This window comes from Saccopteryx leptura, chromosome 2, assembly GCF_036850995.1.
Source record: "Saccopteryx leptura isolate mSacLep1 chromosome 2, mSacLep1_pri_phased_curated, whole genome shotgun sequence".
Classification (NCBI taxonomy): domain Eukaryota; kingdom Metazoa; phylum Chordata; class Mammalia; order Chiroptera; family Emballonuridae; genus Saccopteryx; species Saccopteryx leptura.
The window spans coordinates 154,352,123-154,367,568 of record NC_089504.1 but is presented as its reverse complement, the minus strand read 5'-3'; the positions used below and the strand labels follow the sequence as shown (position 1 = coordinate 154,367,568).

General features: G+C 36.7%; 1 protein-coding gene across 1 annotated transcript in view; it reads right to left on the bottom strand.

Annotated features, from left to right (window-relative positions):
• Positions 1-12,400: 12,400 nt before the first annotated feature.
• Positions 12,401-15,446, bottom strand: part of RAB21 (RAB21, member RAS oncogene family) — a 38,586-nt gene continuing 35,540 nt past the window's right edge. The window contains exon 7 of the mRNA XM_066369091.1: positions 12,401-14,618. Coding sequence (XP_066225188.1) covers positions 14,476-14,618 — 143 coding nt within the window. The 3' untranslated portion in view covers positions 12,401-14,475. The remainder of the gene's footprint in view (positions 14,619-15,446) is intronic.

Genomic DNA, 15,446 nt, shown 5'->3' with positions numbered 1-15,446 from the left:
GTGGGATCCAACTGCTGGGGTCTTCACTGAGTCATGCTGGAAGCCAGAGGTCACTACTATAACTCCCACACCTGAAACTGCAGAAAGATCTGATAACCACAATTCAGGAATGGGTCAGATTGAGAAGCTGCGGCCACCAGCACTACTCCTTCATATCCGGGAAGTCGGAGGACGAAGAGCTGCATGGAAACAAGTTTCCCACAATATTGCAATATTCAAGAACCTCAAGAAGATGGCCTGTGCCTCACTTCTTTGTTCAAATCATGAGGAAAACATGTAGTTGTGAAAATCTAATTAGTTTCCAGAACCCCAGTTGCACAAAAATGTCTGGGAAATGTGTTTATTTCCAATGTCTCTGACTAGAAAGGTAAACTGAGAGTTGAGAAAATCCAGAATATATAGTCTGTTGTCCTTAATGGTTGTTCCAATAAAAATACTTGTACCAGTAAAAACATTTGCTTATTAATATCTAGAGAACATAACACAATGTTTTAAAACATGTTTTAAAATCTTTCTTGATTAAATATAGTGTCTCAGTAGTTTTATTTTGTACTTCTCTTAATAGTGAAGTTGAACTTTTTTTTTCAGTTTGAGTAATTGGTATTCTTTCCTGTAAAAACTAATTTTAGATCTTTTTCCTTTTGGATTATTGAAAAATTTTTTTATTGAACTGTAGGAGTTCTTTATATATTAAGCAATACATAACATGATTTTCAAATATTTTTTTACAAATTTGTCATTTTTCTTTACTTTGTTTTTGGTGTTTTTGCTATGAAGAATTTATTTAATGTAGTGATATAATTTATCAGTATAATTTTATTGTGAAAATCTTTCTTGTTTCTGGGTTTTATATTGAATTTAGAAAAACCTTTACTCACTAAAATCTTTTAAGATCCTCCCATGATTTATTCAAGTTCTTGAAACGTTTCAATTTTCATATTTAAAACTGGATTTTATTTTGGTATAAGGTATAAATTCAACTTTTTTTTCCTGAAAAAAAGCTATCTAAATATCCTAATACCAGTAAGAGTAAACTGTATTTTCCCTCACTGAACCAAAATGTAATCTTTATCTTGTACTAAATTCCTGGGTCTATTTTTGACATTTTCAATCTGTTCTAATGATCTATCTAGCTATATGCCAGGACAAAACTGTTTTAATCATTTGAGTTTTCTATTGTAATATGTCATAAGACTAGTCTACCCTCATTTCTTTTTTAGACCTTTCCTGGCTAGTCTTGCTTCATATAAGAACTTTGGAACCAGCATCTTATGAAAAATCCTGATTTTTGGGGGGATTGTATTACTTATATAGATTAATTTACAAAGAACTGTCATGTATGATATTATATGTTCCTGTCCAAGAATATATGCCTTTCCATATGTTAGAGCTTTCTTTTCAGGAGAAATATAATAGTTTTCTCTATGTTATGCATATTATTTATTCTTAGGTATTTTCTCTCCTTTTCTCTTAATTTAAAGGGAGTCTCTTCTTCCATATATCTTCTGTCTGTTTTATCAATGAAAACTTTTAATTTCTGCAACTAATTTTATACCCAGCAATTCTACTTGTTTTAGGATACTTTCAGTTGACTCTCGTAAGCTTTGCACTACCTCCTTCAAATACTAATTTTATCCCCTCTTCCATTTCTAATGTCTCTAAAGACTAATTCTGCCTCTGGGCTTTTAAGATCCTTGAGGACATGAATTATAGTAGTATATTTTGTATGCCTTCCAGAGCACTAGTAATGAATGGTTCATAATTAACCCCTATTGTGAAAATAGAAACACAAAATACCTGCTAAACTCTTACTCTGTCCAATCCATTTATTCACTTTTGTCAAGTCTAATTTTCTTCTCAAGAAGTTAATCAATTCTGTCCATTCATAGCATCTAATTCTTTTTGAATTTTCTTTCCCTCTCACAATGACATCTTTTAAAGTGTCACATAAATATTTGGCAGCAAAGCAGACCTTTTAGTTTATAAGTTTTTCCCCTTAAATTTACATATGAGCCTGACCTGTGGTGGCACAGTGGATAAAGTGTTGACCTGGAATGCTGAGGTCACTGGTTCAAAACCTTGGGCTTGCCCGGTCAAGGCACATATGGGAGCTGATGCTTCCTGCTCCTCCCCCTTCTCTCTCTCTTCTCTCCCCTCTCCTCTCTAAAATGAATAAATAAAAACTAAAAAAAAAAAAAATAGATTTACATATGAGATTGCAGGCAAAATTAAAATTTTTTAGTCTCAGATTGCTTAAACAACATTCTTGGTGATATTCATACACTGACCATAGCAGTTTTCCTAAAGCTATGTATGATTTTATTTTAAAAATACACACATTAGGTATACTGTGAGGAGAAATCCAAACCAAACATCTTTACATGCATCAAACATACTTAAATTCTATAAACTAAACAAGATAATCAGCCTTCTTACTTTAGGATCTGTTGTTAAAATATTTCTAAACCACACTAATTCCATAGGAAGGATACAACAGTCATGTGTCCATCTTACAAATATTACATCAAGTCAGAAGTTTCACTGACAAAGCATGTTTCTTCCTGTTGGGCAAACAAGTGTGTTAGGCTTGCTCGCTTGTACTTTGCCTGATTGGTGCATCAGCATGAGGCAGCACCGTGTGAGTATAGTCTGTGTAAGGCTGCAGGTGCTTGTCCTCAGGGTGGCAGAGTGTAGATTGCGGATTACCTGCCACCATTGAGAGGGGCCACTTTTTGCTATTGTTTGCTGGAGAAAGGGTCCCCCCCTGCTGTTTGCTTGACAACCCTGAGAGAGAAGTGGATTTCCCTGCCTGCTTGCTCATCCACCATTGCATGACTCTAATAAATGGAATGGTCCATCATTTTCTGGCTCCACAGTTCCTTTACTGTCTGCCCGAATCCAGTGTGAACCCACATAGCCATGGCCACCAGCATTACATTTCCCAGGCATTTTACAAGTGTGGTAAAAATTCTAACTTCTAAGTTTAACTTTCATAAAATGAAGTTAGTAACAACTGTATGCTAGAGTGAAATAAGATGAAAATTCAGGAAAGTGTAAACAAAAAGCTCTTCAAACTGCCCAGGAAACTGGATAAATATTTGTATATGTTTCTTACTGGGCCATGAGCCACTTCCCCAGCCTAACTCGAACACTTGTCTCAAACTTCATGATGGGGTTTTTTCACTGCTTAAGTAACTCATTATTCTTTGTGCCCTATATTGTACCTCATACCTCTGGATCTTATCTTGACTGTGTTCTTACCACACTCCCAACTCTCAAGAAATGAGGAATAAATTTTCAAATGTCGTGGTATTTTAAGATTACCACCAACAAAGTCAGATAACTGAGAGTTAGAGATATAACCAAAGAGTTCATAAACAACAGGATGTAAATCCTGACCATGATACTCAAACGAAAAAGTATATATAATTATTTTTTATTAATAATTTGGATAGGCTCTGGCTGGCTGGCTCAGTGGTAGAGGGTCGGCCGGGTGTGTGGATGTCCTGGGTTCCATTCTGGGTCAGGGCACACAGGAGAAGTGCCCATCTGCTTCTCCACCCCTCCTCCTCCCCCTCTCACTTCTCTCTCACTTTTCCTCCCCTTATGCAGCCATGGCTCAATTAGAACTGGAATTGGCCCTGGTGCTGAGGATGGTTCCACGGCCTGCCTCAGGCACTGGAAGCTTGGTTGCTAAGCAACAGAGCAATGCCTCAGATGGGCAGAGCATGGCTCCCTAGTGGGCTTGCTGGTGGATCCCTGTTGGGGCACATGTGGGAGTCTGTCTCTGCCTCCCCTCACTAAAATAAAAAATAAAAATAAATAATTTGGATAAATAGATCCATCTACAAGGTTAATCATTGTTAAATGACAAGCTGAGATTATAATTCAAGGTTATTTTATGTTTTGCTTCTTTTTATGTCTGCTTGCTGTTTCTCATCTGGGGTGCTCCATCATTTTTGCAAAGCAACCGGAAAGCAAAAACAAAACAGCAATAATATCTTGTAAAAACCAAAGAAGCCAAAAACACATTTTCTTTGCTAAAGATTTTTGTTGAAGATTATGAATTTTGGGACACTAACTTCTACCCAGTTTTCAACAGCAGGGCAAAAGTAGTGAACAGCTCAAGTTCTCTAATTCAAGGGTTTCCAAAAGATAACAGGTAGTGCCTAAACAGCTTTGAAAACAGAGAGCAGCCGTGGCCGGTTGGCTCAGCGGAAGAGCATCATTCAGGAAGGGGATGTCCCGGGTTCAATTCCCAGTGAGGGCACACAGGAGAAGTGACCTGCTTCTCCACCCTTACCCACCCCCCTTCTTTCTCTCTCTTTTCCTCCCACAGCCATGGGTCTGTTGGAGCAAATTGGCCCCGGGTGTGCTGAGGATGGTTCCATGGCCTCGCCTAAGGCGCTAATATAGCTCAGTTGCCCAGAGCAACGGAGTAGGCCCCATAGGTGGCTTGCCTAGTGGATTCCAATGGGGACACATGCGGGGGGAGTCTGTTTCTCCCCCTCCCCAATTCTCAATTAAGAAAAAGGAAATACAGAAAGCAAAGATGGTAAGGGAATTCAGGACAGCATTAGCAAAAATTGGGGCATATATAAAATCTGGAAATCATCATGCAGTTGCCAGGTAGCTGGATGCATCTCTGTAATTTACTAATGAAAGAGAAAGGCAATTGAGGGAGATCTGAAAAAGCTTAGTTAATTTTGGTAACTAAAAGTCATAGAACCTATCTCAACCTTCCCTAACAATGTCAAAATGGACTTTAATGTCAGCGTAAGGCATTATTATTATTTTTTATTTTTTTTTACTTTTCCGAAGTGAGAAGGGGGGGTGGGGGAAGCTGACAGACTCCCACATGCGCCCAACAGGGATCCACTGGGCATGCCCACCAGGGGGCGATGCTTGGCCCCTCTGGGGCATTACTCTGCTGCAATCGGAGCCCTTCTAGCACCTGAGGCGGAGGCTGTGGAGCCATCCTCAGCGCCCCGGGGCCAATTCTGTTCCAATGGAGCCTTGGCTGTGGTAGAGGAAGAGAGAGAGAGACAGAGAGAAATGAAGGGGGGGGGGGGAGGTTGAGAAGCAGATGGGCGCTTCTCCTGTGTGCCCTGGCTGGGAATCACTCAGGACTTCCACACGCCGGGCTGACGCTCTACCGCAGAGCCAACCCGCTAGGGCCCATAAGGCATTATTAGACTAAGGAAAACCTGAAACTTCATCGTTAAACAGAAGTTTGTTCGGTTTTTTTCCCTTTTAAGCAACGGTGGGCTTAGAGCTGGTTTTCTTTCTTTAGTACTAACCACTACCATTAGTGATCCTTTGACAATATAATTTTCAATGGCTACTTGGATTCTTGGCTTTTAATATTCTGAATTACAAATCAATTTTTATTTCTGTAATTATACCCTGCCATACTCCCAGGACTATCAATACAAAAAGAAAAAAAGTCACTTATCAGATTACATAAAGCTGTCAATCAACATCAGACTCCCTAGCTTGTTAGTTCTGCATTCAATGAAACCCCACCTCAATATTTATGGATCGTATCCCTGTCAAACAGCCCATATTGTTTGCTTTTATGGGGCATGGTGATTACTTTACAAATAATTCTACAGTATCATGTTAACAATCTTTTAAAGATTTTTTTTTTATCAGAAGCAGCAGCAGTACTCTTATAGTTCTGGCAAAGCAGTGAACCAAATGTGAAATCAGTACTATCAAACGTTAACCTCAAAGCAACATACGAAAGAGAAGTACTGTCTTCAGTAAAATAAATGCCATATCTGACCATCTTCCTTAGAGTTCAACCCAAACTATGTCCTTCACAAATGATTTTCTTATGCCACTGCTGTTGGCTTTAAAATCTTTGACGGAGGTACTCATGCCACTTTTTGTTAAAGAACATTTGTAGGTTTAAAAATATCAATGTGGGATTCATAGGGGGAATGGGGAGCTTATATTGTATATAGCTTTTGGACAAAAATAACAATTTGGTCATCCTGGAGTCAGCCAAAAATTTTCAAAGCATCTTGCTCTTGCTGTATACATTTTCTTACAGGGCTTTTACATTTTGAAGAATTGTCATGAAAATTATTACCCTTTTACAAATTAGTGTACATGAATTAACGCAGATACACAGTAGTTACTTGTTGTTAAATGGCTCATGAAATAGCTTTTTAAAAACCAATGATTTCAGGCCCTGGCTTGTTGGGTCTCTAGATAAAGCATCAATCCAGTGTGTGTATGTCCTGGGTTCGATCCCCAGTCAGGGCACACAGGAGAAGTGACCATTTGCTTTTCTCTCCCACACCCCACACTCTCCCTTTCTCTGTCTTCCCCTTTGCAGCCAGTGGCTTGACTGGTTCGAGCGTTGGCCCTAGGTGCTGAGGATGGCTTGGTTGGTCCTAGCGTCGGCCTTAGGAGCTAAGAGTATATTCGAGCATCAGCCTCAGATGGGGTTGCCAGGTGGATCCTGGTCGGGGTGAATGCAGGAGTCACTCCACCTTCCCTCCTCTCATTCAAAAAAACAAAAAAACAAAACAAAAACCCCCACAAAACCCTATTTTTTCCCCAAGGGGGACAAGAAAGGATCTAGATAATGTTATTTTTAATAACATACTATAATTAAAAATATATCCTTCTAATCTACTGGAAAGATTAGCAGAAAACTCAGATATTCATTATGCTTTTTTTCTGCCCTATCTTTAATTTCAGGCAGGAAAGAGTACTCATACTCCCAAATTGTAAAGTGTATTTAGAAATTCACAAATCACACTCTCCAAACAGGCCTACTGTGACTCAGTAACGAATTGTTTCCTGGGTTACTGTCTGGTGACAAGGCAAAAAAAACATCTGTAAAAGGTAAGGAAAACAATGATTGCTTTTTAAAATGCATTTTTTTTCTAGGTTAAAAAAAAAGAGCAGCTGTCTAAAGCACAAAGCATGTGTTTCTTCACTGTTACTACAAAATTTGGAAAAGCAACATGGGCTTGATGATCACTTATTTGCCCCCTTGAAGCTAGACAATAAGTTATTCTATTTTAAAGTGGCTTAATCATTCTGTCCAGCAACTTTCACTAGCAGCTACTGTCATTCTAATTACCCCAAAGTTTCACTGGTACATATCTCATCCAATACAGAATGTGAACATGTGTGATTAGTCATATCCACAGATAAACTACTTATATCTGGACTAATTGAGCAATGCTTCCCCAATTTTAAACTTCAACTATAAAGGGCACTGGGCACACAGCAGGCATTTAATAAAGGAGTGAAATTGATAGAAGTTATGATAAGCAGAACGTGTTTTAAAATTTTTGCAAGACCATCCAGAAATTATTAACAAAATCATGGAAAGTTGTGCTTCAACTGCTGTTTTCTTTAAAAGTCACATATCCGTAAATTTGTTCTTCTGAGGATACACGTTTAACTTTCTGTCACTGTAATAACATGCTAAGCTATTGCCTTGACAGTATAGAGAAGTAACTAAAATAGTTGCTGAGGACATTGCAAAGCTCACGTAGGAAAGTATGCCGAGAATGAGCCCAACCCAAAATTACATGGGTATTAAAGAAATTGTACTTGTACACTCCTCTTTCTCAGCCCTAGTTCCATAGGGGATAGAAACTGGTTATCTAATTTGACCTTCCTGGAATGCTACTCTTTAAGCTATGATAAAAATAATACATCTTAAGAGTCCATTACAATCTGACTTTGGGTGATGGGTATGCAACATAATTGAACGACAAGATAACCTGGACTTGTTATCTTTGAATATATGTATCTGATTTATTGATGTCACCCCATTAAAAAAATAAAATTATTATAAAAAAAAAAAAGTCCATTAACTTCTGGTTCCAGAACTGTTACTACTGACTTAACTTTCTTTAAGATGGGACTCTGGTTTGTTCTTGATAAGTTGGTCAGTTGACTAAGGATGGAATTTGACATAGGGTAAAAGTTGCTTTCAGGGGACTGAAACATATAAAGGTCAAATATAAATTTAAAAAACATATACAATAGGTACAAACACACCCCAAATTGTTATGGTGGAGAAAGGGAGCTCTGAAAAGGAACTAGCATTTTGTACTCTATATTAAAGGCACAGATCAAACAGAAGTTTATATTTTTGTAGCATGAAGTCTTGTGCGCAGCAACAGCTCAGAGTTGTATGAAGACTTTTTTCCCTATAAACTATTCCCCTTTTTCCTTCTTCCCTCAAATAAAAGTCTATTCTAAATAATCTGCTAAAGTTAACTCTTGAATTTTATAATCAGTCAACAGTAGTCCAAAAGTAATGTTCTTCAAATGAATTGCAAGTAGATGCCTTTCGAATTTCCTGATTAAGAGAGACTGAGTCCAAGTATGCTCTGGTTTGCATTAAAATTTTATGATTCGAATGAAGTCAACCAAAATGACCAGATATCTTCTGGGAGATTTCATGGACAGAGGTTATTTAAAAAGGCAAAACATACCCAGAGATGTGGGAGGAAATGAAAGTCTAATATACTGACATAAGAGCCCCTAAGCATTTTGGTAAAAGGAAAAAGCAAGTTGTAAAACATATGCCTAGTAATACCAATTTATGTAAAAATTTAATACCACAAAACTATATATTTTTATAGATATGTATGTGTTAAATACATGGCAAAAAGGTAATTGAAGGTATATATATATCTGAGAGCAAGAGTTAACTTTGGGGAAGTTCCCATGGGACACTTTCACAATACAGTGGTACCTTGAGATACAAACAGACCAACATACAATTTTTTTAAAGATATGAGCTGTGACTCGGTCCGTATTTTTGTTCAAGATCCGAGTGAAATTCTGAGACCCGAGTCGTAATTCGGGAAGCTGCCGCTAGTTGCCGCACGGGTCCAGTATTGGCATTAATATACGAGTTGACTGACTTATGAGCTCAGTTACAGAACGAATTAAATTTGTATCTCAAAGTACCACTGTATCTGTATTTTTATTCTTTTTCCTGGAATATAGTCTTAGATAATTAAATACAATATGAAGAACTCTACATTTCTAGGAAGTAGGTACTACATATTATGGTTTCCTTAAAATAGCCTGCTGCCAATGATACAATTTAGCAAATACCATTGTCTATATTTCAACATTACCATACTTTATTCCTGCTGTCCCTAAGCTTTCTCTTATTGCTCAACATAAGTTCTAATTCAATGAAATCATATCAGCTTTTTCTCGAGCGTTTGATAATGAAGAGATGATATAGCCACCGAGAAGTATGGAAATCAAGGTAAGAACTGATACATAGGAATAAAGGTAATTTAGGTATGCGAGCCTATCTTTTGGCTTTAATGTGATGCATTTGGAAATATATGCAGGCTTCAGAGGGCAAGAAGCTAGCTTTCTGCTGGGTGTACCATGTAACATTAACTTGCAATGCTCATTTATCTACTTCAGAGAAAATGTTGCAGTAGAAAGTTTAATACTCAAAAAAAGTACACTCAGCTTCTCCGAAAAGACATAATATATAAATCCCAGATAGTACAAGTAGTGCTAAAGGCCTATCAAGATATTAAAGTGTTATCTGTTTAGAAGTGGAGCAATTTAACTTGATACTGGAAACTCTTAAAGACTATAAATTTTTTTCATGATATATGATTAATACTAAAATATTTACATTTAGGAAATTTGATCAGATTGTGTTTTTCTTGAAAAGGGAAAACCCATCAAAGTCAGACATACGTGGTAGCATGAATTTTGGCCCACAACACCAAATATATTATTTGTTTTAGTTGATTAAAAACTACAGAGCAACATACTAGAATCAATGCCTAGTATAAAATCAAGTATTTATCTTCAATGAATAACAGCTTTTAATTAAGCAATGTATTTTGTAATTTAAAAAATAGGATCTATTAATTTCTATATCTTTAGACCAGGGGTCCCCAAACTTTTTACACAGGGGGCCAGTTCACTGTCCCTCAGACCACTGGAGGGCCAGACTATAAAAAAACTATGAACAAATCCCTATGCACACTGCACATATTTTATTTTAAAGTAAAAAAACAAAACGGGAACAAATACAATATTTAAAATAAAGAACAAGTAAATTTAAATCAACAAACTGACCAGTATTTCAATGGGAACTATGCTCCTCTCACTGACTACCAATGAAAGAGGTGCCCCTTCCGGGAGTGCGGTGGGGGCCGGATAAATGGCCTCAGGGGGCCACATGCGGCCCGTGGGCCGTAATTTGGGGACCCCTGCTTTAGACATTATTGTAAGGCTCTTGCTGGCCATTACTACTATCTACACACTTTGTAGAAGATTCCAACATCTTAAAGAGTCTCTCCAATTAAGTATTCTCTTTGTCATGCTGTCTTTGTAAAGAACCTGTGAACACAACAGCAGACAGACATTAAAAGATAAATTTGGAAAGTTAAAGGCACAGATCAAACCACTTCTAGAGGTAAGTGGAAATTATAAGGGAAAATTATATTATCTGAAGATAATATAAGATCAATGACCTAGAATCTTGGTAACATTACTAATATAGAAAACCACAAATTATGTATTAAATAAACAGCATCACAATTCATTTTTTTGATGTTCTAGATATTTGGCACAATGCATAGCTTGCCTTATTTAGAAACTACGTAATAAAAGTAACACATTTTTCAAAATGATTTTAAAAATTGTCTGGTTGTAGGGTTTCACACCTACCTGACTTCCATTCTACTCCTCACTAACCCCTTCCCTATTTCCCACATTTTGTCTTTTCTCACTGAAAATCTAAAAATAAATATCATATTTCTTTCTTATTTTAATGCCAAATTAAAAGTAATCACTACTAAATAATGTATGGTTAATATAAAATTTAAAAAAATATTTAGCTGTAACAGAGATCTAGGGTATTTTCAGGAGATATTCCTAGAACAAAAATTCAAACACTCATATTTTATCCAGTAACAGGATGCCTTTTTCTTTTCAGTTAACTATTTACCGCCAAATTGTTATAATATACACTTAAATCTTCCTCTATAATCACAAAGCAAATCAAGGAGCAGGCAGGAGAGATATCATTACAGAAATGATTATATACTATAATATTCAGATATTTTTAATGACTAAAACCAATTTTTAATGATATGCTAAGTATATACAATTACTATTTGAAAAATATATTGATTCTACCTACCTATTACTTTTACTACACAACATAGTAACTTGTGTCTTCTTCCTAATAGCACAATTACAAGGACAGGAACACAAAAGAATTATTAGATGTGGAAAAATGTAACAAAAACTTCTTCAGCCTTGGTCTATCATCTCTTTGTCTTTCCTTTGGACACATACTACATTGATTGGTCTTCTTTCATTACTGTTTCTCTCTATTCCTACCTACAGACCTTTTGGGCTTCAGAGCAAGGACAGGTATACTATTACCTATTGTTGAATTAACTTAAATTACAGGTTAAAAAACCAAACAAACAAAAGAAGAAATGCTTAAAGTTAAGAAACCAAGGGAGAATAGAAGGAAAACAAAAGACAAACTAACAAAAAAACCCAGAAAGTGGTTGTAGCCTACCAATAATTATGTGGCAGCTCCAGAGCAGTTTCCTTTATTCATTTATAGTGAAGAGGAGGAGAGGCAGAGACAAACTCCTGCCACATGTGCCCTGACCTGGGATCCACCTGTCAAACCCACTAAGGGGCAATGCTCTGCTCATCTGGGGCATTGCTCCACAACCGAGCTCTTCTTAGTGCCTGAGGTAGAGACCATGGAGCCATCCTCAGCACCTGGGGCCAACTTGCTCCAATCAAGCCATGGCTGTAGCAGTTGGAGGTGGGGAAAAAGAGAGGGAGGGAGGGGGGATGGAACAGCAGATGGGCACTTCTTTTATGTGCCCTGACCCGGAATCAAACCCGGGACATCTCGTGCCGGGCCGATGCTCTACCACTGAGCAAACCAGCCAGGGCCCAGAAGAATTTCCTATCTGGATTTTAAAACAGGGTCAAAATTGAGAGTACAGCTATCTGATTATCAGGCTTTATGACTTTATGTTTGGAATAAATCTCAATTTAATCTCTAGTTTAAAAAACCTATTTCACTTCAATGGAAAAGAGCTAATTTCCCATCTACACCTATAATCATAGAAATGGCAAGGTTGTCTTTATTACTTCTGAAAGAAGGCTAAAACAATTTTCCTTTTTTTTTTTTTTTCTCTGAAGCTGGAAACGGGGAGGCAGTCAGACAGACTCCCACATGCGCCCAACTGGGATCCACCCGGCACGCCCACCAGGGGGTGATGCTCTGCCCATCCGAGGCATCGCTCTATTGTGACCAGAGCCACTCTAGCGCCTGGGGCAGAGGCCACAGAGCCATCCCCAGCTCCAGCTTCAGAGTCATCTTTTTGCTCCAATGGAGCCTCGGCTGCGGGAGGGGAAGAGAGAGACAGAGAGGAAGAAGAGGGGGAGGGGTGGAGAAGCAGATGGGCGCCCCTCCTGTGTGCCCTGGCTGGGAATTGAACCCGGGACCTCCGCACGCCAGGCTGACACTCTACCACAACTTTCCTTTTTTGTACTCATGACTTCCCCTGCCTTTCCCATCCCCTTACATAAACACCAACTTCTGATGAAACTGAGAAACTATACAGAGTACAGTCATCCCATAAAAGACAATTTTACCTTATCTCCCTGATTTTCCCACCCCACCCTTCCCAAACACATACAACAGAGGTCAGGGGAGTGTGTTGAGTAGGACAAGGACAATAGTTAAAATAAATAAATAAATAAAAAGGTAAAGTGAAGGTCATACAGCCCTTAATACTAAGTTAAAATTCTAACATCATAACATCAAGGTGTCAATTCATTCAACTTTTAATCCATTTGGGAAAGTTTAAACTTTTAACTTAAAAATATGGCAGTCTTTCTTTAATAACCATAACTTCTTTATATCCTCTTAATTGCTCATGCTAATAACTTTAATGCATACTACTGCTTCTTCTAAGAAGTAAATCCAGGGACCAATTCAATTTTATCTTAGACATAACATTTACTAGTTTTCCAAGCATGACAGAAATGGAAAAATATATATATATATATCTTAGAACAAGAACAATTTATGTTAATGTCTACAATTTGCGTTCCTTCTGTGAGCAGTGCCTGATTCTATTAAAATTAACAAATTTAAGTTCAATCCTTTGCTTAAGGAAAAAAAAGAATCTAATGAGACTAATTTACAAAGTATACAAGAATATAATTTTATAATAAATCTTTCCAGTGTTTGCTGTAACTTCATTACATGAAATGTTTCCCTTCACAGAAACTTAGAACAGCTTTTATAAAATTAAACAAAATTTTCTGTGTTCATCTCGGGCCAGCATTGAACAAATACAACTTGCTCACAAAGGATTTAAAAGTGCTGCCTTAGGAGCATAAACTACCACTAACACACTGTATGAATGAGTCTCAGTGAGTGGCTGCTATCTGGGATCTATTCTTCTCTTCTGACACCAATGAACCCATTCATATAAAGCCTAAGAGAATACTAAAACCATTGAAGAAATGAAACAGTATGCTCCACTCAAATTCTTCTAAGGTAATCATTCTAAAGCAAAACTGGCAGAAGTTATCTTTTATAAAACAAACAAATGAAAAAACCCCAAACCAAAAGGCAAATGCCACTGTTCAATCATCAGATAGACTTACAGAGGCCAACACATGTGACAGCAATAATTCAAGTAAAGTATATGTGAAAATTTAAACACACCACTTTCAAGTTAAGACAAAAGTGAAGGGAGCTATGATCTTTATATATCAGAGCCAAAAAGCTTAGGCATTATCATCAAATGTTAATCACTTTACAGTCATCAATGAGACTATATATATTTTTGCACCTTGCATTTGTAAAAGCAGATAAAATATTTAATATGTAATTTACAATGTATTTACCAGCTCAGCATACAGGATATATATATAGATTATATCAAAGTAGTAGACAGTTAGGGGCCTGTGCAAACCCTGCAAAAATAGTACTTCGGGTATCAGCTAATTAAAAAACAAAAATAAAAACAAAAACAAAAACAAAACAGTCTGGTGTTTAGAAATGATACAATTCAAACTACCACAAAATACAAAGGGCTGCAAAATGTATACCATTCCAACAACACATATAAGTTATTAAATAAAGATTTGATTTAAAAGAATATAAATGAAGCCTTGAAGCAGGTCTTCTACATGCACATTATTCCTTACTAAAGAAAAAAATATGTAAAAAGGCCATTGGTAATTGCTTTGTTAACATTTGTAGAAAATGCCAATTTTCTGGTCACAAACTCCACTAAGTTTAGCACTTAAGGTCTCTGCAGTGTTATAAACGTAATTTAAAATACTGTTAATTCTATAATTCCATTGGTAAAATCATGTGACTTGGAATATGGCAGTCTTCGTGTTGAGGGCAATGATCCACAGTTTGTTTTAATTTCTCAGGTGTGACAGTTATCCAGAAGAACAGCACCCTCCACCACCGCTCTGGGCTGGAGGCTCATCATCGATAATCTGGACACCTCGCCTTGAAGCTCCTGCTTGACTGGAGCCATTGCCTTTTGCCCTCTCATCCACTTGTGCTGTTTCTATCATCCCTAAGAGGAAAAAAGCAGAAATTATTTTGGACTATAATCTTTTAATTTTCTTTCTATAATTTCAGTATACAACACTCTGACTTTAAACCAACAAGGAAACTAAATATAATAAATATTTTGTCAACTCACTAAATAGCTTTTCCTGCAAATTTAAAAAATTAATAGCAAGTTTATTTGTCCTGACATATAATGGTCACAATGACATCAACAGAGAAAAAAAAGTTTTTGCCTTGAATAAATGACTGTATACAAGTATAATCCTTAAGATTTTCCAAATATACTTAGAAATAGGTCAAAGAAGTTTAAACTATTCCAAGTACTACTTAGGATAAAAGACTTATTCCTCAACTAGTACTGCATATTTGAAAAAATAAAAGAGTTTAACAGGAGAAATAACAAAGCTGGAGAACTCACACTATCTGATTTAAAGATATAGTAGAAAGTCACAGTCTAATGAAGACAGATATTGGAGAGAGAAGAAATACTATACAAAGATCAATGAAACAGAATCCAGATACAGACCCCATATATATGATCACTTGATTTTTGACATATGTGCCAGGATTATTCAATGAAGGATAATCTTTTCAAGAAACAGTACTGGAATTGGACGCTTACATGTAAAAAATACATCTTGATCTATACGTCTCACCATATGCATAAATTAACAAAAAAGTGAATTATAGACCTAAATGTAAAACATAAAATCTCTAGAAGAAAACATAACAGGAAATCTCTTTTAAGATAAAACGTTTATGACTTTAAGCTAGGCAAAGATTTCTCATGTAAGACACAAAAAACACAAATTTTAAGAAAAACTACTAAATT